The following is a 22,531-nucleotide window of genomic DNA, read 5'->3' as shown; positions in this document are numbered from 1 at the left end:
CATGTATATGTGTGTGTATCCTGTCAAAAATGTTTAGTAATGATAATGAATACATATATATACATAAACACACACATATATGCATACCAGTGTGTGTGTGTGTGTGTGTATGTATACATGTGTTTATATTATTATTATTATTATACATTTTTGACAGGATTTTACAGGTTCCCCACATTTTTACCATTTACACAGTTCACCCTTCTTATTTCCATCACATCATCTCTGACAAGTTGGACTGTTATCATCATTACTCCTGCTATGTGTAGCCATCAGTGATAGTGTGAAGTGATGTCTGTGTATGTGGACTGTGTGGATTGTAATTAACTGTTGTGGGCAGGCTGTAGATTTCTGTTTTAATGTGTGACTTTTTCTGCAAGTACAATGCGACTTGACAGCCAGCTACACTGAATGATTTATTGCCGTCATGTTAATTCTCAGTGAATTTCCTTCCTGTAACAGTTTGGCCAAAGCATGTCTTGACCCTTGTATCAGTATGTAACTATAGAGTTAAGACTTGAAAATCATAGAAGCAATGCTCAGAAACAAGAGAGTGAAATGAAATAGAAAGAGATATATTATGTACAACATGAAGACCATGACCCCTAAACCTCCTGGCTTCTAGTCATATGCTGCATAAAGTACTTGTGGAAAAAATGTTTACGACATAGTGTTTATATCTTTGTAAAACTGTGGACACAAATCTTCCAGGATATTCCTTTATCCTACATAACGGACAGAATTTGGTGAACTTGTCTTTAAATCCTGACACCACAGTAATGCCATGGTTATGACATTTGTTTAGAAACTAACTGAGACTTACGACCTACTTAAAGGTGAGACTAGTCCATTCAGTTCTGCATTGGACATTGGAGTCTGCTGTTTATACACGTAGCGTCAAACATGATGTGTGCACCCACAAACATTTTGTATTTGACATTAAACCTGTTAAGCAGTGAGGCATTGGGTCATACTAGAATTTAACATAAAATTGGACCTGTTTAAAATTACAGTTGTTTAAGGGTGCACTATGGTCTGTAGTTTTGTAATATAAATTTAAACTCTAAATTTATATTATCTACAATGTAAATTAGGTAATCAGACAAACTCAGAAATACACTACGGATCAAAAGTCTGGGGTCCCCCCAAAAATTTACGTTGTCCATGAAAACTTAATTCAATGAATTTTGTCTTTGTATCAGAGGTTTTGATTCCCCTCTATAACATTTTTGAGCTCACAGCGTCTGCTGTTTATTGTTGTTGTAGGGATGCACTATATGTATTGGACTGATCATTTGTCAGCCCCATATTGTGAAATTTATATTATCGGATATGTATCTATATCAGGCAACGTAATGCTGATGAATGGAGCTGATAATAAGAAGCCAAATTGCGTTCATTGACTTACTCTCAGTCCACATTGTCCATGTGAGCTGCACATGTTAATTTTCATTGTGAAGCAATCATTATGATTATTTAAATTGTGAGTGAGATGCTCCTTGTGACCACGCTGACAAGCAGCAGTTTATTTCATGTTATTTTATGCTTTTATTCTATGTAAGGTGACCTTGGGTGCCTTGAAAGGTGCCATCAAATAAAATGTATTATTATTATTATTATTATTAAGTTAGCTTCCCTCAACAAAAGCCTGTGGGATTTGGGAATTGGATTTTGGAATATTGCCAAAAAAATAATCTCTGTGACAAACAGAAGTTTATGATACTTTTGTTCATCAAAATAATCTTCACAGATGAACACCACTTTTATGATTTTCAAAGTGTAAATTAAATCTTGGGCAGTAAAAAGCTAATGTTGGGCTATAAACAGACAACCTCATGGTCACATGACTTAAACGTCAATTAAACGTGTTCATTGTGAGGACGTTTAATGTCCCCAACAACCTCTGTAGTCTCATTTAGACACTGTTAGCAACTACCGTTGTTGACAAATCTAAGAGCTTTAAAATGTAGCTGTGAGACATTTAATGATGAATTTTACATTGAACAAAACCTATAAATACTTTAAGCCTGGGGCAACCACAGACCTTATTTCAGTTAATATTAACTAAAAACCAATTGATAGACTCTGAGACGAGGGAATCGGATGTACAAAAATACCACCAGATTTCCAGGTTTAAGGACTACAAACTACACAGCTCTTTTATGTCAACATAAGCTGCTGGAGAGAGTCAAGAGACAGTAGAGAGAGTTCTTATTTTTTGTTCTACTCTTCATTTCATCAGCATGAGGAACTAAAAGTTCCAATTGCTTCTTTGTTTCCCAGCTGTGCCATAAATTAATCGTCTTCTGAACTTTCTCTGTAGGTGCCAGAATTGAGGAGTTTCTGTATGAAAAGTTGGACAGGAAGGCCCCATCCAGAATCACCAATGGAGAGCTGCTGGGTCAATATATGCAGGACGCAGCAAAAGAGTTCGGTCCAGGAACTCCATATGGTTAGTATGCTACCACTTATAAGTAAGCTTCAAGGGGTCAAAACATTGACTATATATAGAGATGGCCGACATGACAGTCCCCCAAAAGTGACGCCAAAACCTTATGATGCTAATAGTCAGTTGTTTGATGGTGTATCCACTAACTGATTACAATGTCAGATAGAAATTGGTTCCTACGTTTTTCTGCTGAATTTTTTATCATGCTGTTCCCTTTAGAATTTTCCAGCTAAATCATTTGTTTGTTTGGTCAGAGGAAGGCTAATTACTGAGATATGACTTTTTGTCTCTAAAATGAATGAATGAATGAATGAATGAATGAATGTATTTATTTATTAAGTTAAGTTAAGGCTTGGAGACGATGTATTTGTCCTCACCAGTATAAAGTACCATACATCTAAAAATCCAGTAGATGGTAGTAAAGTGCAACAGTGACAAACTCTAGCCAGTGGTAGAAATATGACTTCATGACACAGTTCACATTCACAGGTACCAGTAATCCTCTGTGGTAGCCTACACACATGCAGTTGTTGGAACTTCATGTAGAAAGCAGTCATTATGGGGAAATCAGGGACAGCGGTGTCATAGGTGATCATAAAACCCTGTAATGTAATATTTTTGAGTAGCTTGTTTGACCAACCAACAGTGAAAAAACAAACATGATCAGGTCTACTATCACATAAGATCCGCTAAATGAAAAAGTTATAACAAGGGAATAATTATAACTACCTCATCTCTGCAGTTGTAGTTTGATGAATGAGCTTACACAGGTTTCGCCAAACACTGACAGCCTGCAAGCAATTCACTTTTTGTGGAATTAACAGTCAATTAACTGAATTTTCTGGATTGTTGTCTGGATACTAATCCAGATACATTTTAATAAATATTCTACTTCTGCTTTGAGATCTATGGAAAGCCCTGGGTACACACTGCAACAATTTCCCAGTAAAGAACAAACTGGAAACTAAACTGCTACAAGCAGTAGCATCCTAAGTTTAGAATCTGATTAACTATGCAAAAAAATAGAAAAACATTGAACCATTCGATATGTAATAGGTTAAGTCTTTGTCTCCCCAACTTTAGGAACAATCTCTTTGAATTCTATTGCATACTTTTGGGCAAGTGATTTTGTTTCATGAATAACAAATCACAGACTTCCTGTTCTGTTGTTATGCCCCAGTAACTTGGCTTTCAATTAAAGATTGGAAAGTCCATGAGTGCCAAAAAACTGACAACATCTTGATCTTATCAGCAAAGACTATTATGTGAGCAGTTTCATCAAGAGCGTGAGCCTCTCCTCCATGAGTAGATGCACGCTTGCTTCTGCATGGTTACACGGTTGGCTATTGGATGTAGTTTGGTAGAAATAAAATAGGTCCTACATGAAACTATTTAAAACAAGGTCTGTGGATTATCTGAACTGTCATGATTTTTGGAAACAGAAATTACCGCTGTTAATTACTGACATTTTTCCATTATTTCTTTTTGATGCTTTGAGCACCCCAAACAGGGGATCTATTATATTCAAGGGAGGGCAGATATCTCTATGGCAACTGATAGTGTAGATAGTAGATAGTACCACAGGTAAAAAGAAAAACATACAGGCCTACTTTTAATTTTGGGTAAAAATGTGGGATTTGATATGTGGTGAATAGATCTGACATGTTTCCTACAGGGAGTACTTTGATAGAGGTGGGGGAATGTGAGAGGAGATTAGGAGCTGCAGAGAGGGAGTTCCTTCAGACGTCAGCTATCAGCTTTCTTACCCCACTCAGGAATTTTCTGGAAGGAGACTGGAGGACCATTTCAGTGAGTTTAATGCACCAATTTGAGATTTGAGATTCAATGTGGTTATTATTATACAACCGGAATTGTACAATAAAGTTGTTGTCCCTTTATGCCACTTACACAATTATATAAATGGATGAGTAAATAATAAAACATGACAAAAATGAAACGATTTCAGGTGTGGCGCTTCTTTCCTCATGCTGTAAGACATACGTAACCCAAAATATGTGTAATTACTGATTTCCTATTTTACAGCCCATAAGTAAAACCCTGAATAATGAGTGAGAGTAAAAGCACGCTGTGAAGTTAACCACCAGAGTGAATTGAATGCTTCCTCATTGTTGTATTGTGTGTAATTTAGAAAGAACGGCGCCTCTTGGAGAATCTTCGTCTGGACCTGGATGCCTGTAAAACACGTCTGAAGAAGGCTAAGGTGGCTGAGGCGAAGGCTGCGGTGAGTCTTTTTGTGCCTCAAAAACCACAGCCCTATCCCTGAATTCATTCCAATAACCAGTCTACTGTGATACAACTTTGGTGGTGCTGGGGATACTGTTATCATGACTAACTGTGCTCATATTCATAACCTCTGCAGTGCGAGGGCGAAGTGAGTATTACTGTAAAGATTGTTTTCAAAGACTTTCGGTATGATGCACACACTCAGTTTTTTTTCCTGTCCTTTGCTTTCAATTACTTTCAGTTATTGGTGGCAAGAAACAGTTAGTTTCAGTTAACAAAAAGCAAAGCAATTGACTGAAAAAAGAACTGAAGTTGACTCTTTGCAAAGAAAACTTGAACCTACAGTATGATTGGAAATTGTCATTTGACCATGTTCGGCAAAATTTTTGGCTTACAGTTGAGATTTCTAATTCCAGATATTGGACATCTGCAGACATTTCTGCAAGTAGCCAGTGTTTCTTTTTTTACTGTAGATGGTTCATTTACCTCTTGCATCACAATTTTGTTAATGCCTCGGCAAAAAACTAAGAATTGGGGAAAGGTATAATAAAATTTGTATCAATGAATTCCAAAGAGATCTGTGCAGTGTTATCTGCTCAGATCTCTTTGTTCAAGTCAACTTTATTTGGTTGTAATCATTCATTTAAGCATGAATTTTAAAAATGCACACGTATATTGAACATTGACTTCATGCAGAGATTACATTACAACAGCACTGTTTTGATTTGGTTTATGAATTAGCAATATTTCAAAAACAGTCTGAAATACTGTGCTCCATCACCCAGCCTGGCATGCATGGTGTACCTGAATATTGTCATGGGAGTTCGTTTTTTGGAACTTGCTAATCTTTTAGATATCTGCAAGGCCGTTTGCTAACAAAACAAAACACACACACACACACAAACTCATTCTCAAAACCGTCTGAATGACACATGCTGCAAACAGTACGCCCACACGAAACCAACACAGAGCAACAATGTTGATCAGATATACGCCTTCTAGCTCGGTTGAACTTATTTCATTATAGTTCGACTTCATTGGTAAACTGACAGAGCAACAGATTCAGTCATTCTGGGACCTTACAAGTCTTCAGACTGACAACATGCTGCTGCTGTGCTAGCAGGTGGCTTGACAGTCATAGTGCCGACTTTCTCTCCACATTGTTTTTTAATTCTGCACAAAAATCTGTTTGCAAACTTGTTTGTACCAAGTACAAGTTCAAACAGTCATATGCCTGAAACAGGTCCTTATTAATAATGTTAATAATGTTCCTTCCTCAAATCATTATGATGTCGTAATACTAGCACAGTTAAAGCCTTTCTTCTTTTCTTGAAACTTGTTTTTGTTGCACTGTTGAACAGAATTTAAAAAAAGTCTGCCTTACATCAGAACTTTCATTTTCAGTATGAAGGTGTCAAAATCAGACATTATGCCAGCTGACAAAGTCAGACTTTTGCAGTCTGACTGCATGTTAGCATGGGCATGATAAGCTACAGCTGCCTGACAATAAAGCTCAAGATTAGTCACTAGTTTCACTGGTGCATGAGGGGATGTTTACATACCGTTGTGTTACATCACCTCTCTACGCCTTTCCTGTTCAGACACACCTAATGTGCTGGTGGTTATTAATTATCAACCACGATTCCAATCATACATTTGGCAGAGAATGACATGTATTTAATTTCTTTTTTTTAATTACAGAGGTTAAAAAATTCAACTTTGTTTTCAAACAGGTTTTTGTCTGTATGAATCTCGATATTGTGGATGGACACGACAGACATAAGTTTGATTTGAATACATGTCAAGCACATTTTATTTATATGGCTCTGATTTACGGCAAAAGTTATCTCATGACACCTTTCAATTGGAGCAGGTTCAGAACATACTCTTTAATTACTAATTTACCCAGCATTTCCCCCCAGTGAGCAAGATCTTGGCGACAGGCCATACATTGATATCATATTTATGTCTAATATAACCAAATTATTAATAGAAAAGGAAAAAAACTGAATTATCACTGATTCGAATGCAGAAATTGCCAATTTCACAGTAATCTGTACTGTTTTCTTCATCGTCATTCACTTCTGCAGTGCTTTCTGATTGATTTGTCTGCATTCTTGATGCATAATGTTTGCTGAAGTATGGTTGGCATGTAAACATTGAGTGCACAATAGTATGAATGTTATATAACCTTATTGTTTCTGTAGATGGCTCCAGATTTTCACGAGACCAGACCACGCAACTATGTGCTTTCTGCCAGTGCCTCTGCGGTAAGGAGATAGTTTTGCTTTACTTCACACAGCTTGACATGTACAATCACCACTTCAAAATAACCATGTCATAATTTACCCATAACCATGTCATATTCTATGTACATATTGGTCAACAGACAACAGACTACTTTTTAAACTTGAGTCTCTACAGTGTGGCTCTGACAGGTTATCTGAGTGGGTGGGAAATCACTTAACTTTATATTATGGTTCTTCAGACGGCCTTGAGACAATTCCAGGTACATGTATTGCATCACACTGTACTAGTCACTTATTGTGGGTAGCTATGAACCTGTACTTCATTAATGGTTAGTCTGGAGGTTTCGTCACCTGTTAAGAATGTTGATGATGAACTCGGGGTATGCTATTAGATAGCCATGATTAATGTCGGTCTACTTTGATAACAAGCCCACAAGCTCAGTGCTCTGTGACTCTCCTGTGTCAGCACTGACACCTATTGGGTGTGGTCAGAAGTGTGCTTTGTTGCACCTGCATCCACACCCAATTACGTAGTCACAAGGTTCCGGAGTAGAAACAGGGCTGGGCCACATAGCCTTAAAATAGAATTTTAATATTTTAAGGCTGTGTGATAATACACAATATAAATCGTAATATTCTGAAATCTTCTCAAAGGCACATGGACCACAACATCAAATTTCAAACATTTAAGTCTAAAATATACAATATAACTTACAATAACTTTACAAAATATTAACACAATAACATTTTTGATCAATAATCATCAGTAATGTGGATAGAAGTGGGTAAAGGCAAGTATTAGAACAAGTAGAGCAGTCTGGTTACCTCAGATAATGACATCACTTTACTGTAATGCAGCCTTTAAAACCAGACAGACCAAATAAACAAACAAATAAACAAACAAAAATGAGATGTATTGTCTCACATCACATTAGAAATTTCATTTCATTTGACATTTTGATTATATTTGGATAGTTTCAGAGGTGATTTTGCATGTGTATGTGGTTTGGTGCATGGATAAACATTTTGATACTTGAAAAATGACAATATTTTGTAATATTGTAATTAATTTAGAAAATATTGCCTAGCCTAAAAAATGCCTTCCTTCTGCTGTGGAGAGAGTCTTAACATTTTTTCATAGTTTTTTCTTTTAAACTGTAGCACTTAAAAAGCCTTAAATGTTGTCCTATGTGGTTATGTTATATTTGTTAAGCTCTGTCCATAGAGTCTAATAAAGAAGTGGATGTAACCTCAGAGACAAATGAGTAAAGCAAATGCAGAAGTGTCTTAAACCGACACGTTTTTGCATTGGTTTCTGTTTGATTGTATGTAAGGAATTGAGAAATTTGTCACCTGACTTGGCTTCAAAACAGTAGCCCACAAACCAGTGAGTGACGTTATAGTGGTATGTCTGCTCCTGTTACATAGTTTGTGACCCCATCCTCCGAGCCTCAAGTTCCTCTTTTCATTTTCTCCTGTTGTTCATACTTCTTCAGTTTATATTTCTTGATACCCATGTTCTTTCTCTGTTCCACCTGGATCTGGTTTATTCATGTCTTGAGGAACTTACAGACAAGCTTTTAACATTTACTACTACTGATGATTTGTTCCTCCATGGATTAAACTACATTTTCATACCATAATTGAGTAAGCAGGTGACATATCACATCAGTCACGGCCCTCGAGGGTATCCATGTCATAACTTGTATTTCTCTCTTCCTCGTTTTTCTGCATGTTTTGTGTCAGCTTTGGAGTGAGGAAGTGGAAAAAGTAAGTACAGCAATGTTGTGGTTGTGAACTTCGTCCTACTGTTTGGTCTCCAAGATTAAGTCATTGTGTACTTCAAAGAACTCAAACCAACTTGTCTGTTTTATTTGGCAATACTTGCAGACTACTCCTAGAGCAATGAGCTGTAAGAGGATAACAACACATACTTAGATCGTTGCTAAGAGATTTTCAGAATAGAAAGACATTCTGACAAGCACTTTGTTTGAAGTGCACTGACATCTTGGTTCCCACTCTTTGGATCCATTTCTCCTAACAATCAGTTTTTACTCTTGCAAGACGCACTGTTCTGTACATAGCACTGTATAGTGTGCAAACAATTCAGTAATACAAACAACCAGTGATGGAATGTGACTTGCATTCAAGTACTGTCCCTAAGTACAATGTTGATGCAGTGGTACACTACTTGAGTATTTCCACTTTCTGTGAATGTATACTTTTACTCCACTATATTTTGGAGGAAGATACTGTACTTTTACTCTACTACCTTTATTTGATAACTTTGTTTTTGAGGTCCTATGTGGACTACATGCAGTATCAGAGCCAAAGTTGTGTTTTTTTTTTAATTATTTTATTATTTTTTTTTTATTATATTTTTTTGGCAGTCAGATAAAAAACAAAGAATTTGACTTAAAAAAAAGAACACAAAAAAACGTAATTTGCCAGGTTGACAATGGGTTGACCCACAGTATACAATATATAAAGTACATACTTGAAAATATAAGTATATATAGTTTACTTGTACTTGTACTTTTGATACTGAAGATACTTGGTATAAATTACATCACATTTTGAGGGTTATGGAGGATTTCATATTTATTACCAGTCATTATCTTTAAGCATGCAGGATTGAATCAAGACTTTGGACTCAGGAAGACCAATACTAAGAAGTAAACATTTTTGATATCGATTAATCTTTGCTTGTGGCAAAGATATGTAATGGATACAGGATGTTCAAGAGTTTAAAATGTTTTTTTTGTCTTTTTTTCTGTCTACAATGACACCAGTGCACTGAAACAATAAACTTCACTGGGAATTTCATACTTATACATTACCCCAGGCATCCTTTCTGGATTATAATTTCTAAAAATAAAAAAAAAATGTTTTTTTTATATCAGTGCCTATCAGGCAACATAATATCTATATCAACTGATATCGGCGATGACAACTGTCCTTAGGTTTATGTAGGAAAAATGTCACTATTATTTCTCCTGTTTTTTCAGGCTGAACATGAGCTCCGAGTGGCCCAGACAGAGTTTGATCGACAAGCAGAGGTTACACGGCTGCTTTTGGAAGGCATCAGTAGCACACATGTATGTGAGCCATACCCCATCCACCACCTCTGTCACACACACACACACTGTTCCAGGTTGCATTCGTGGTGGCTATATTTAATCCCTTTATTAATTATTTTGTAATAGTGGGTCAGATGTTCAGAAAATCAGGCTGTTCACTGCCCTAAAGTCAAATTCAGAAGGGTTTTCACTATTTCACTGTGGTTTATGGTGCATTCGCTTTTATTTGAAACTGTAAGATAAGATTCTGTATTCAGTGATATTTAGTTGAGACGGCATGAATAGGCAATGTGGAGTGAATAATATAATTCATTGAACGTACAAGATTATTACATCATACAATATATTTTGAAAATCATTTTCAGTGTAATTTATTTTTTTATTTGAATCTGAGAATTTATCAGTATCTATTTTGATTAAAAAAAAGGTGGCAACAGCTCAGTGAAACGCTCTGTAAGACCTGTTTTACTGTGTCGTGCAGGGAACTGGATATACTGCAACTTTAAGATAAGACAAGAGTTCATATGGGCTGGAAAAAATGGCTATACTGTGTCACTTATGCTCGAAGGGAGGTCTTGACCTCGCAGACATTCAAAATTATCATCTTATTGCATGTTATATCTGACTGGGTGCATAATCCTGCATCTCTTTGGTCTGATATAGAGAGTGCCAGGTACAAATTCCCCTTTAAAAAAATTAATAATTATGAGCTACCTTAGATCCTTGAAACTGGCCTGTAACCACCCTTTTAGCCTCGACTGTTAAAGCATGGCAGACTGTTAGACGATTATATTACTTCTGGTTTCACTCCCATAATGTGGTAACCTTGATTTCTCACCCGGAATAATGGATAATGGCTTTAGGGTTTGGGCAATTAAAGGGATCTCCCATCTATATGACTTATTGGTGTGACCCACTTTGATGTCCGTTTGAGAACTAATCAGAAAATACAATATTCAGAAACAGGATTCATTCCGTTACTTGAATGTAAGAGATTTTGTTAAGAAGGACACTACAGTCCTTGACAATGACAGTATCTCTACTTCTGAAAGGCAGCTTTTCACAGTGGGGTAACTCTATAAGCTGTTTTTACAAAGAGTATGACGCTACAAACACTTCCAACCTAAAGGAAACATGGGAAAGAGAGCTTAACATAGAAAAGATGATGATTTGGAGGAGCCTGGAAGAGCGCAAAAAACTTGACTGTCTGCAACACAAGGCAAACAGTTCAACTCAAACTTCTACACAGGATTCAAATCTCCTCTTCCCAACACCAAAAGTTTAATTTGGATTATTAGGATTTATGATGATCATCAGAGAAAAGGAAATGGTTGGTTGGCTAGGTGGCTGGTTGGTCAGTTGGTCGGTTGGTTGGTTTGTTGGTTGGTTGGTCGGTTGGTTGGTCAGTTGGTTGGTCAGTTGGTCGGTTGGTTGGTTTGTTGGTTTGTTGGTTAGTTGGTTGGTTGGTTGGTTGTTCAGTTGGTCGGTTGGTTGGTTGGTTGGTTGGTTTGTTGGTCAGTTGGTCGGTTGGTCGGTTGGTTGGTTGGTTGGTTGGTTGGTCAGTTGGTCGGTTGGTTGGTTTGTTGGTTGGTTGGTTGGTTGGTCAGTTGGTTGGTCAGTTGGTTGTATCGAGGAGTAAAGGTAAGTGGAACATAAGGTGCAAGAGGATAAGGTTCGGTTTTATTTACAGTGATAATAATTTAAAGCTCAATAAATTATGTGTGAGCGATGTAAAGTCTGATGGCACCAGGTAGGAATGATTTCTGTGCTGTTCCTTAAGGCAGCGGGGTTGAATGAGTCTGTTGCTGAAGCTGCTCTTAAGCTTGTCCACAGTTTTGTGGAGGGGTTGAGAGACACTGTGGATAGATCAGAAAGGGGAGGGGATAGACCAGAAAGGGGAGAGAGATGGGACATGCAGTACAGGTCCTCCGGCTGGATTCAAACCGGGGTCCACTGCGTTTGTGGCATGCGCTCTAACCACTCAACTACCTGAGCACCCATCTCTGCTATTTTTACAGGAGGGGTTTATGTAGAGTGAGTCCTGCCTTTTAGCTGTCTGTTACTGGATAGTTATAGGACAGTTGAAGACTTGGACAAGAAACAGAGTGAGAGAGAGAGGGAGTGACACGCAGCACCCAGACCGGGTGTCGAACCCGGGTCTGCTGCAGCGAGGACAGAGCCTCTGTACATGGGACGCCTGCTCTACCAACTGAGCTAAAACGGCGCCCCATTAGAGTGTTTTTAACTAACTAATTTAAAATATGAACTGCTTTAAGACAGTATTCTTACAATACTGACATTTGGTAAAAGAATACAAGGTTTTCGGACTTGATTATTTATAGAATACTGTGGATTGTGGAAAAGGCCACTTCCACATTACTGCATCAATAATCATAATCATTAAATACAATATGCTATGTATGATACAACATATATTGTGGTATTGCTACGTTTACTTGATGAGCTTACAAATCAGTATTTCTTTGAGAGTGACTGTTGTGTTGTTGCTTCTCTGCAGGTGAACCACTTGCGCTGCCTGCATGAGTTTGTGGAGGCCCAAGCAGCTTACTATAAACGGTGTCATCACCACATGCAAGAGCTACAGAAAGAGCTGGGAAGGTGAGAGCCCGATGAGAGATATCACGAGGAGATGGTGTGGCTTTACAAGGGGCAGCAGTGTCTTCATACAGCATGCAGTGGAAAAAAAAAGGCTTCTACCGTGTGATAGTATCAAGCTACTGAATAACAGTGTTTTAGTTCTACAAGTTACAGGTCTGCAAATGCACAGTACAAGCTGTATTCCAACCCTTACCCTTTCAGTTGAGGATGTTATCAACTACATCAGGACTGATTAATCATCATCTAAAATATGATTGCTCCAAAACATATGAAACAGAAATTCATTAAGTTGGTGCAGTAGTTTGTGTAACCCTAACCTAACCCCATATTTTAAGCCTCAGGATGTCCCTGTATGGATAACAGAGTATGGTGTACCATGAACAACTCAAACCAGAGCCTTAAAGAGATATTCCAGTATAAATTTAATCCACGGTCTAACACACCATGAAACTGTGTTAGACTCCCTCTCGAGAGATCAAGTTTGCAGACCGCTAGCTAACGTAGTTTTAGCATCCTCAGAAACGACCGCACGTCAACAATGCATTGCAGTAAATGGGTCCAAATATAAAACTGCCATCAAAAAGCCACAAATAATGCTCAGAACAGCACCAAACTTCGGCAACTATATCAAATGTTTGATGCCTCGAAATATGTGCTGGGACCCTGTTTCTTATGTTGCTGAAGTTTGGTGCTGTTCTGAGCATTATTTGTGGCTTTTTGATGGCAGTTTTATATTTGGACCCATTTACTGCAATGTATTGTTGTCGTGCGGTCGTTTCTGAGGTTGATAAAACTACGTTAGCTAGCGGTCTGCAAACTTTATCTCTCGAGAGGGAGTCTAACACAGCTCCACGTGTGCTAGACCATTGATTAAATTTATACCGGAATATCCCTTTACTTCGGGACCAGTTTGAATGCATTTTGACTGGAATGAAATGTCAAATGACAACAGCAGTTGTAGGCTATGGCTCTTTTTAAAATGATAAATACAAGGAAAGGAATAAAGTTTTACATGACATAATGTATGTACTCTAGAAAAGCTTCTAAGTGGCATCAACAATGTAAAAAAATATAAGTATTAAAAAGTATTAAATGTAATGTTAAGATTTTGGTAATTTACTCCAGTTTATTTATTATTTATGATGATTGACTGAGGAAAGTGAGAGTTGCCCTCCTGGTGCTGATCTATATAATACAGGCATAGATGCACATATATTGAATATCCCAGATATTTTATATGTGATGAATTTCTTGTTATGAATACAACATTAAAGGTCCTATATTGTAGAGAGTTAGATGCCTGTGTCTTTTCATTATAAAGCAGGCCTCGGTGCTATATAAATACTGAGAAGTATCAACACACTCAATCCACAGAGAAATGCACACTGCCTGTATTCACACACTGCCTTCAAATGAGTAGCAAGGACTACTGTAATGAGCTCTGTAAGGTTAAGATGTCACAACTATATAGTCATCTTCCTAAGCAATGCCATGGTTGCCAAACAAACACCAGCAGAGCTGATGTGGAAACATGGCTGGTGACAGACAATGCTCAGGGTCCCTTTGTATCTAACTTGGCCCATGTACACGTCAGCATTCTGTGTTTGATTATAAAACTGTATCTTCCCCCCTCTTTCTCCCCTCAGTCCTGTTTCAGTCCCCCTACTCTTTAAAAAAAACCATGTAAATGTTTTACTTAGCATAATATGGGACTTATGGGAAAGAAACAAACTTGGATTTGTCCTCAGTAACTGCCTGATGTTTTTGCTGATGCTATTAATCTTTCCCTTTGTATGTATATTCTGTCCAACAATTTGCCTGCTTGCCAATTATTTGAAATACCTATTAAATATTAAACACCAAATTGGACATTGTTGCACAAGGAAACCTTGGAGACCTTCTACTTTGCACTTGTTGTTTCACTGCCACAATTGAGATAGGGCCAAAATGTGTTTGACTCTATTTTACTGACCAGACTTTAAAGGTTACTTTGAATGCATTAGGAACAGGAATAGGTGGTTTTATGTCAAAGTGTAGATGGACTGGAAGTATGACTCTGGATATTTTTGGTTTTGTTTTTGTGTCATTTTTATATGATTCCTTTTAAAAGTATGTATCACATGTGTCTGCTTTCCCTCAGGCTTCCCAATGCTTTTGCACTGAATTCCACTCACCCTGTGGCTACTGCTGGCTCTGCATCAGAAGGCGTTAGCAGCCCTGTGGAAACGGACACACTGAAGATTGAGGAAGTACAGGCACCAGCTACAGGAACCCGCAAGGCCAAAGTCCTTTACGATTATGATGCTGCTGACTCCAGTGAGCTCTCTCTTTTAGCTGATGAGGTAAGGTATTATTGACTTTTGGCACACTCCCCTTTACTTGAGGAAACACAGATTAAGTTAGCAGTGTTCTGGTTATTGAGAACTCTGGGGACACTAATATTAAAATGATTGGATGGATGGGTTAGGGTTAGGATGGGTGAGAGAATCTCCTCTATCAAACCTTTTACCTCCACTCTTTCTTTTATTAACAACGAGCAAAGTAATACATACAGCCGTGGTCAAAAGTTTCCATCCACTTGTTAAGAACACGTATACTATGGCAGTCTTCAGTTCTAATGAGTTCTACAGCTCTCATTTTTCTGCCATGAATGAGTGGAACACAAACTACTTTGTCACAAAAACATTCATGTAATTTGGTTCAAATCTACATTTATTATGTTTCTTCCATAAATGTGACTATACTGCTAGGCTAGGTCAAAAATATACATACAGTATTTCTAACATTTGCTTACTTGTCCCTTGGCCATTTTCACTTCAGTTAGGTGCTTTTGATAGCCCTCCTTCTTTCGTCAGTACAGTCCACATGTTCTCGATGGGTCTTAAGTTAGGACTCGACATTGCAAAACCTTCATTCTAGCCTGATTGATTCCATTCCCATTCCTTTACTACAAACCCTAATTCCACTGAAGTGGGGATATTGTGTAGAACTTAAACAGAATACAATGATTTGCAAAGCCTTTTTAACTTGCAGTATATTTAATTGAACACTTTAAAGACAAGATATTTAATGTTCAAACTGATAAACTTTATTTTTTTGGGAAATATTCACTCATTTTGAATTTGATGCCTGCAACATGTTCCAAAAAGCTGGCACAGGGGCATGTTTAGCGCTGTGTTACATCACCTTTCCTTTGAACAACACTCAGTAAGTGTTTAGGAACTGAGGACAGTAATTGTTGAAGCTTTATAGATGGAATTCTTTGCCGTTCTTGCTTGATTTGTGACCTCAGTTGCTCAACAGTCTGGGGTCTACGCTGTAGTATTTGTGCTTCATAATGCACCACACATTTTCAGTGGGAGACAGTTCTGAGTGGCAGTCAGGCCAGTATAGTACCCGCACTCTTTTACTATGAATCCACATTTTTGTAACACGTGCAGATTTTGGCTCGGCAATGTCTTGCTGAAATAAGAGGGGACGTCCCTGAAAAAGACATTGCTCTGATGGCAGCATATGTTGTTCCAAAACCTGTATGTACCTTTCAGCATATATGGCGCCTTCACAGATGCACAAGTTACCCATGATGCCATGGGCACTAACACACCCCCATACCATCACAGATGCTGGCTTTTGAACTTTGCGCTGATAACAATCTGGATGGTCCTTTTCACGGACACAACATCCATGATTTCCAAAAACAATTTGAATTTTGGATTCGTCAGACCACAGCACACTTTTCCACTGTTCGTCAGTCCATCTCAGATGAGCCCAACAGTAGCCGGCGGCAATTCTGGGTTTTGTTGATATAGGGCTTTCGCTTTGCATGGTAGAGTTTTAACTTGCATTTGTAGATGTAACACAAACTGTGTTAACTGACAATGGTTTTCCATTTACAAGTGTTCCTGAACCCCTCGGTATATCCTTGACAGAATGACGTCGGTTTTTAATGCAGTGCCCTCTGAGGGATCGAAGGTCAAGGCATTCAATATTGGTTTTTGGCCTTGCCGCTTATGTGCAGAGATTTCTCCAGATTCTCTCAATCTGTTGATAATATTATGGACTGTAGATGATGAAATCCCTAAATTCGTTGGAATTATACGTCGAGAAACAATGTTCTTAAACTGTAAAACTATTTGCTCAAGTAGTTGTTTGCAAAGTGGTGAACCTCGCCCCATCCTTGCCTGTGAACGACTGAGCCTTTCAGGGATGCTCCTTTTAACCTGTTCACCTGTGCAATGTTCCTAACTAGAGCTGCACGAAAAATTGTTTAAAAATCGTTTAAAAATCGTTTAAAAATCGTTTAAAAATCGCGATCTCGATTCACACATACACGTGATCTTATTTCTACACATGGCGATTCTGAAGCATTTTATATCTCGAGCTGAATCACAAACAAATGCTCCTATTTTCTTCCTGGATTTTTTGAAGCGCCCCCAAACGCAGCACTGCCGCTGCCTCCTCCCTCAACCTGTTATTCAGTGGAGGAAGCCCGCCTGCAGTTGAGTGTTTGGAAGGAGTGAGTGAGAGGCCGTTTTTAGACGGGGCAGCAAGCTGCCAATCTGCCCGTCCTTTGGGTGGCTAGGTCCGCGGTTTTAGACAGAGGGCGGCAAATTGAGGGTCTGTTTAGGTCCGCCGATTTGCCGCCTCGGAGGGTACACTTATTTCCGCCTCGCCTGCTTTATGAGCAGCTGGACAGCCGCTGAAATTCAGGAGATGCTAGCTTCTCCTGGATCTCTAGCTGTTTCGTTGTGTTAGCTTGTTGTTGTAGCGCAAGCTAGAAACGGTCGCTACTTTCAAATTAAAAGCCCCCCGCTAAGAACCCAGTTCTAAACTCCAATGGGGTGCAATGTAAAGCTTTTATTTTGAAGACAAATTCGTTGTCAACTGTTCGGGCTTCATGTCACGTCACATGTTTATGTGAGGAATATTACGCCTCCGTTTAAGAAAGCCGATCACAGCAGCTATCACATATCACCTAGCCAAAGATACGGCCCAAATAAACACTGTACAACATGAGGGATAAAAGGATGCCCTCTCATCTTGGAGACTAATTTTTTTTTTCTTATGTAAAAAATAATTTCTCATCCAATGATTGAACTTGAACAAAACAAAAAAAAACATTGCTTTGGCAGAGGCATAGTAGTATGCCTCTGCCATACTACAAGGTTTTTTTTACTCATCAGTGCAATAAACATTTTGTGAAAAAATTGTGCCAGAGAATTGTGATCTCAATTCTAAGCAAAAAAAATCGTGATTCACATTTTTTCCAGAATCATGCAGCCCTATTCCTAACAGGTTTTTTTGGAGCATTCCTCAACTTTCCCAGCCTTTTGTTGCCGCTGTCTAGTGTTCTTGGGGTAAAGGCCTAACCTTCTCTCCTCTGAACATATTGATGCTCATTGTGGTCAAACAACCCAGTTTCTGTTTCATGTGACCACAGAGTTTTCTTCCAGAAGGTTTTTTCTTTGTCCATGTGATCAGCAGCAAACTACAGTCAAGCTTTAAGGTGCCACGTCTGGAGCAAGGTTTTCTTTCGAACAGCCTCTCAGTCATGTTGATGGCTGTGGACACTGACAGCTGTCTTCCAGCAGCTTCTAATTCATTGCAGCAGTGGGTGATCATTTGTGTTTTCTTCCTGATCATGGCAGTGACACAACTGTGCCATGCACAAATACTTAACAGTTGTTTGTACAGTTGATCTTTGGACCTGTAACTGCTTTGAAATGGCTCCAAGTGACATTCATGACTTGTTCAAATCAATATGAGCCACTTCAGATCAATGCTGAAGTCTTTAGACTTTCCCATTGTAGTGTTTGTGGCTAGTGGCTGTATCAAACAAGCCCTATTAAAATGGGTCCAGTATAATCACCAAAATTGAAGTTGCTGTATGTATATTTTTTTGACCCAGCAGATTTGGTCACATTTTCGGAAGACCCACAATAAATTCAATACTGAACCAAACTTCATGAATAATTTTAAAGTAGTTTGTGTTCCACTCATTCATCACAGAAAAATGAGAGCTGTACAAATCATTGGAACTGAAGACTGCCATTCTGTACATGTTCTTTACAAGTGGATGGAAACTTTTAACCATGACTATAGGTAAAACCTTGTCATTTTAAAGGACCAATGGTCCAAAAATTAAGCTTCAGTCCTTATCTTCCCACACCCAGCTACCTCTGCTGCTAGTTAAAATGACAAACATGAAGTTGGATCAGTTGCAGTTGATTAATATTTAATTTGGTGCCTGCTGAAATGAAAAGTGTATCTGATTTCTAGCTAATGGGTTCTCTGTTGCTGGTGTCCGTTTCAGCCAAAGATTATTGGTGAGTGTAAAGAAACATCATCTGTAATACCACTGTATTATAACAGACAGTGGACTGGTGTTTTTATTGTTCAACTGGGACCAACAGAACAGTAAAGTACAGCTACATACATTACTTTCATTAGACTTTGAATCCAGCGTGGGAAATCCCGCTGCGTGATTGTTGCCTGTCTATCCACCAGCACACGCATCTGCGCTATGAATTAAGAGGCCATAATCTTGGTTTGTGAAGTTGCTGTCCTTGTTTTTATATTTTTGTTTAGTCTTAAAGTCTCTTTTACCCTTTTGCTTTAACTTTACATTTTTAATATTGGACTTAAAAGTGTGTATGTCCTCTGTGCTACAGCTCATTACAGTTTACACAGTGCCGGGAATGGACTCTGACTGGCTGGTTGGAGAGAGAGGAAACCAGAAAGGAAAAGTGCCTGTCACATACCTGGAGCTTCTCAGCTAAAGAACATACATGCATGCATGAGTGTGAGTGGGTACTACTAAAGCCATGAGGATATGTCTTTGACTGAAATTCATTTCACACTCCTACACTAACTTGTAACCTTCAGTGGCACTCCTCCACAGTAAGCATTAGCAAACTCACCCATGTGCTTCTCAGAACACAATGAATAAATATATTCACATGACACTGACAGCAGTGATATGGAGACATGTTACAGTGAGGGGGATGGTCAATGCTCTTTTTAGATTTCTTTACGTGATTATATTTTTTTCCTATTTATGGTTGTGCATCCCAAAGGTTCCAGTGTATAAAGTTTAGCTGCGTTTAAGAGGGATTTATAACCAAATGATGTTGTTTATTTAATTACAATTATAAGTGTCTCTATTTTTCTCCTAAATCTGCCTTTGTTCATAAATGTTTTGCCGAACTCTGATGAACACAGATCCAAGATTTGCGTGTGCCTCTAAAATGTGAATTCACCATGATGTCCAGAAATGTCTTGTGTTATTTCTGTTGAATTGTGTCTCAATGTTACAAGTATATGTTGCACTGATCTGTCTCTGAGTGGGGAAATAATTGATGAGTTTGTCTTCAGAAGGCAGCAGTACAGATAAAACAGGCATGCAATAACAAGGCCTCTTTCATTCTACTCGCTAAAGTCTTGTCTTTAAGTTAAGTCACTAAGTACAATTCATTTCTGTATCACAGATAACCCACATTGAAAAAGTTTAAACAAATGTGGGCAAAGAGATCACAAATAATTGTGACCACATCATGACAGACGGGTCATTATGTTGTGTTGACATATGACATGACATGAGATTTCCTGTAATTACTAGCCATGGACGAGGAAAGCTATTCATGCAACATTATAGTTTATTTTAGATCCATAAATATAAATAAAAGATGTTCTATGTCTTCCAATATGACATGAAGAGAATTGCATTTCATGTATTGCATCAGTGTGTTGTATTCATAGTGAAAGTATTAGATACACTCAAAATAAAAACGTTTTTACATGTACATTTTCCATCTGATATGATGAGTCAGCGGGAATAAACTGAAATAACTATATCCAGTTATAAAATATAAAGCGAAAGGGAACATACAATTTTATACCTTATCATAATGTGTAATGTGATGTATAATACCTTTATACCTTAACATAACGTAATGCATTCACAATACACATCTGGTTATTTAATTGTACACGTTGGCTCAACAAGAACGTTGCCTATAATGTGACATTACAGTTGAACTTATGTAACAGAATTTGATGGAAAATTTACTTGTAATTAAAATACTTAAAGCAACATTATGTAGTTATTCGTATTACATGCGATTTGGTGCCCCCATTGTTTGAAGGTTGCAACACAACCATTTTTGCCATGCGACAGTCAAAGTTTGCACAAGCGCTGCACACAACTCGGTAACAGTAACAGCATGTAATGTAATCTGAAACTCTGGTGAAACCTCTGTCAAAATAGGCTGACACAAGACATAACCTAGTCTTAGTCTCAACCTAGCCACCACCTAATATTACTTCAACAGCAACAAGTCCTGTTCACTGTGTGTCTGCAGCCTTTTATTTAGAGATGTTGTCTTCAACAACCAAAAGACAGTCTAAAACCTTGTCTGAGACTCTTAGTTTCCTCCGGTCTCTTGATCTCTGTCCCGATGTCCATAGAGGCTACTGAGCTCTGTTCCATCACCTGCTCGCCCAGCTCCAGTTTTAGTGTCCCTTCCAGCACCGTCCTTGTAAACCTCCTCCCGCCAGTTCAAAGCTGCCATGATAGCGTTGTAAACACATACACTCTACCGCCGTGCTCCGAAAATCTGAAGAGATTCTGCTGTCCTTATTTTAAAAGGTAGCCTGTTCCAAAGTCTCAGTGCTTCTACAGAGAAAGGCCTAGCTGTACTCTATGGGGATATAAGTTCCGTAATGTAGCTCAGGGCTTGACATGCAGCAACACACACACCACAGTCGGACTCGAACCCTGGGCCTCTGTACATACTTTTGAAGCTGTTGTTCTAAGAAAAAAGTAGTTACATATTGTTGCTTTAAAGTCACTGTTTTAACCTTTTTTTGTGTGTATGACAGACACCTTCCACTGAAGAACAATAACTATTAAACAGCAAATAAAGTTTTTTATGGCTCTTCTATCATCCTAACTCCTGGGAAGCAGATTTGCCTTAACTGCTTATCGAAATGAATGTACCTCCTGTTATTTTAAGGACACTTGGAGGGAATATAACTCGCAACCGTTCTGCTTGATTGATACATTTTTTTAGGGGGCCTCCAATGACTTTGAAGATGTCCATCTGAACAACATGAGCACCTACACAGCAAATAAACATGAGGACAGGAATGAACTCCAAAGGCCATCTTTTGCAAACCAGAGAATGTGCTCTTCACAACAGTGAAGTGTCCAGAGTTTTAATATACACCACATAAGGCATGCAAGACTGTAACTCCTTCTATCACGTGTGTTTGTGTGACTTTGGTTTACCCTCGAGTGTTTTCATGACATTCCGGTTTGTTGCTGTTATGTCTGTTGCTATTTTAAAGTGTCTTCAGTCTTTGTGCTGCATGTGCTACAGCTAGCAGCCTGTCCTGCTGGACATGTGTGTATGTATAAAAGTATGATGTAGCTAAGTCTGTTTGTGTGAGATCTGCTGCACCAAAATGTTTGCACAAGAACTAATGTGCTCTCCTACATCCAGTATGTACATGCATGTAGTCTGTCTGTTTTTGTAAAATGTGGACAAAGTTTGGAAATACAAAAATCTCCCAGCAGCATAGATCTGAGTCAACATGAGACTCAGGCTAATTGTTTTATCACTTGCAGTCAGTGAGAGAGGCAGGTGAGAATGAGGTCTGATAGTTGTTGTTGGCAGATGAATGTAGTCCACATCATGTCTACAGCGCTCCTGTGCTCATGTCACAAATGTTCTGGGATCCTTTTCTCTTTTTTCAAATTGCTTTTATTACTGCTGTTGTGATTCTGTTGTACCTCATCTTGTATTATGATTTTATCAAGATTGGATTGCCTGTTACTTAACCAAGCTGGATGAGTGAAATATTTGGGATTTAATAAAAAGTCAGATTTA

General features: G+C 38.3%; 1 protein-coding gene across 4 annotated transcripts in view; it reads left to right on the top strand.

Moving 5' to 3' along the window:
* The window catches only part of sh3glb2a (SH3-domain GRB2-like endophilin B2a), a 26,383-nt gene extending 3,852 nt beyond the window's left edge, over positions 1–22,531 (top strand). For 2 of the 4 annotated variants that reach the window (XM_030418193.1, XM_030418191.1), the window contains 10 exons: positions 2,324–2,452; positions 4,125–4,258; positions 4,599–4,691; positions 4,830–4,841; positions 6,901–6,963; positions 8,689–8,712; positions 9,951–10,040; positions 12,541–12,641; positions 14,782–14,983; positions 19,313–22,531. In XM_030418193.1, the coding sequence (XP_030274053.1) occupies positions 2,324–2,452; positions 4,125–4,258; positions 4,599–4,691; positions 4,830–4,841; positions 6,901–6,963; positions 8,689–8,712; positions 9,951–10,040; positions 12,541–12,641; positions 14,782–14,983; positions 19,313–19,420 (956 nt within the window). In that variant the 3' untranslated portion in view covers positions 19,421–22,531. The remainder of the gene's footprint in view (positions 1–2,323; positions 2,453–4,124; positions 4,259–4,598; positions 4,692–4,829; positions 4,842–6,900; positions 6,964–8,688; positions 8,713–9,950; positions 10,041–12,540; positions 12,642–14,781; positions 14,984–19,312) is intronic. The other 2 variants (XM_030418194.1, XM_030418192.1) reach the window with 1 other exon arrangement.

Source organism: Sparus aurata, chromosome 5 (genome assembly GCF_900880675.1).
Source record: "Sparus aurata chromosome 5, fSpaAur1.1, whole genome shotgun sequence".
Classification (NCBI taxonomy): domain Eukaryota; kingdom Metazoa; phylum Chordata; class Actinopteri; order Spariformes; family Sparidae; genus Sparus; species Sparus aurata.
This window is presented reverse-complemented; position numbering and strand designations above follow the sequence as displayed.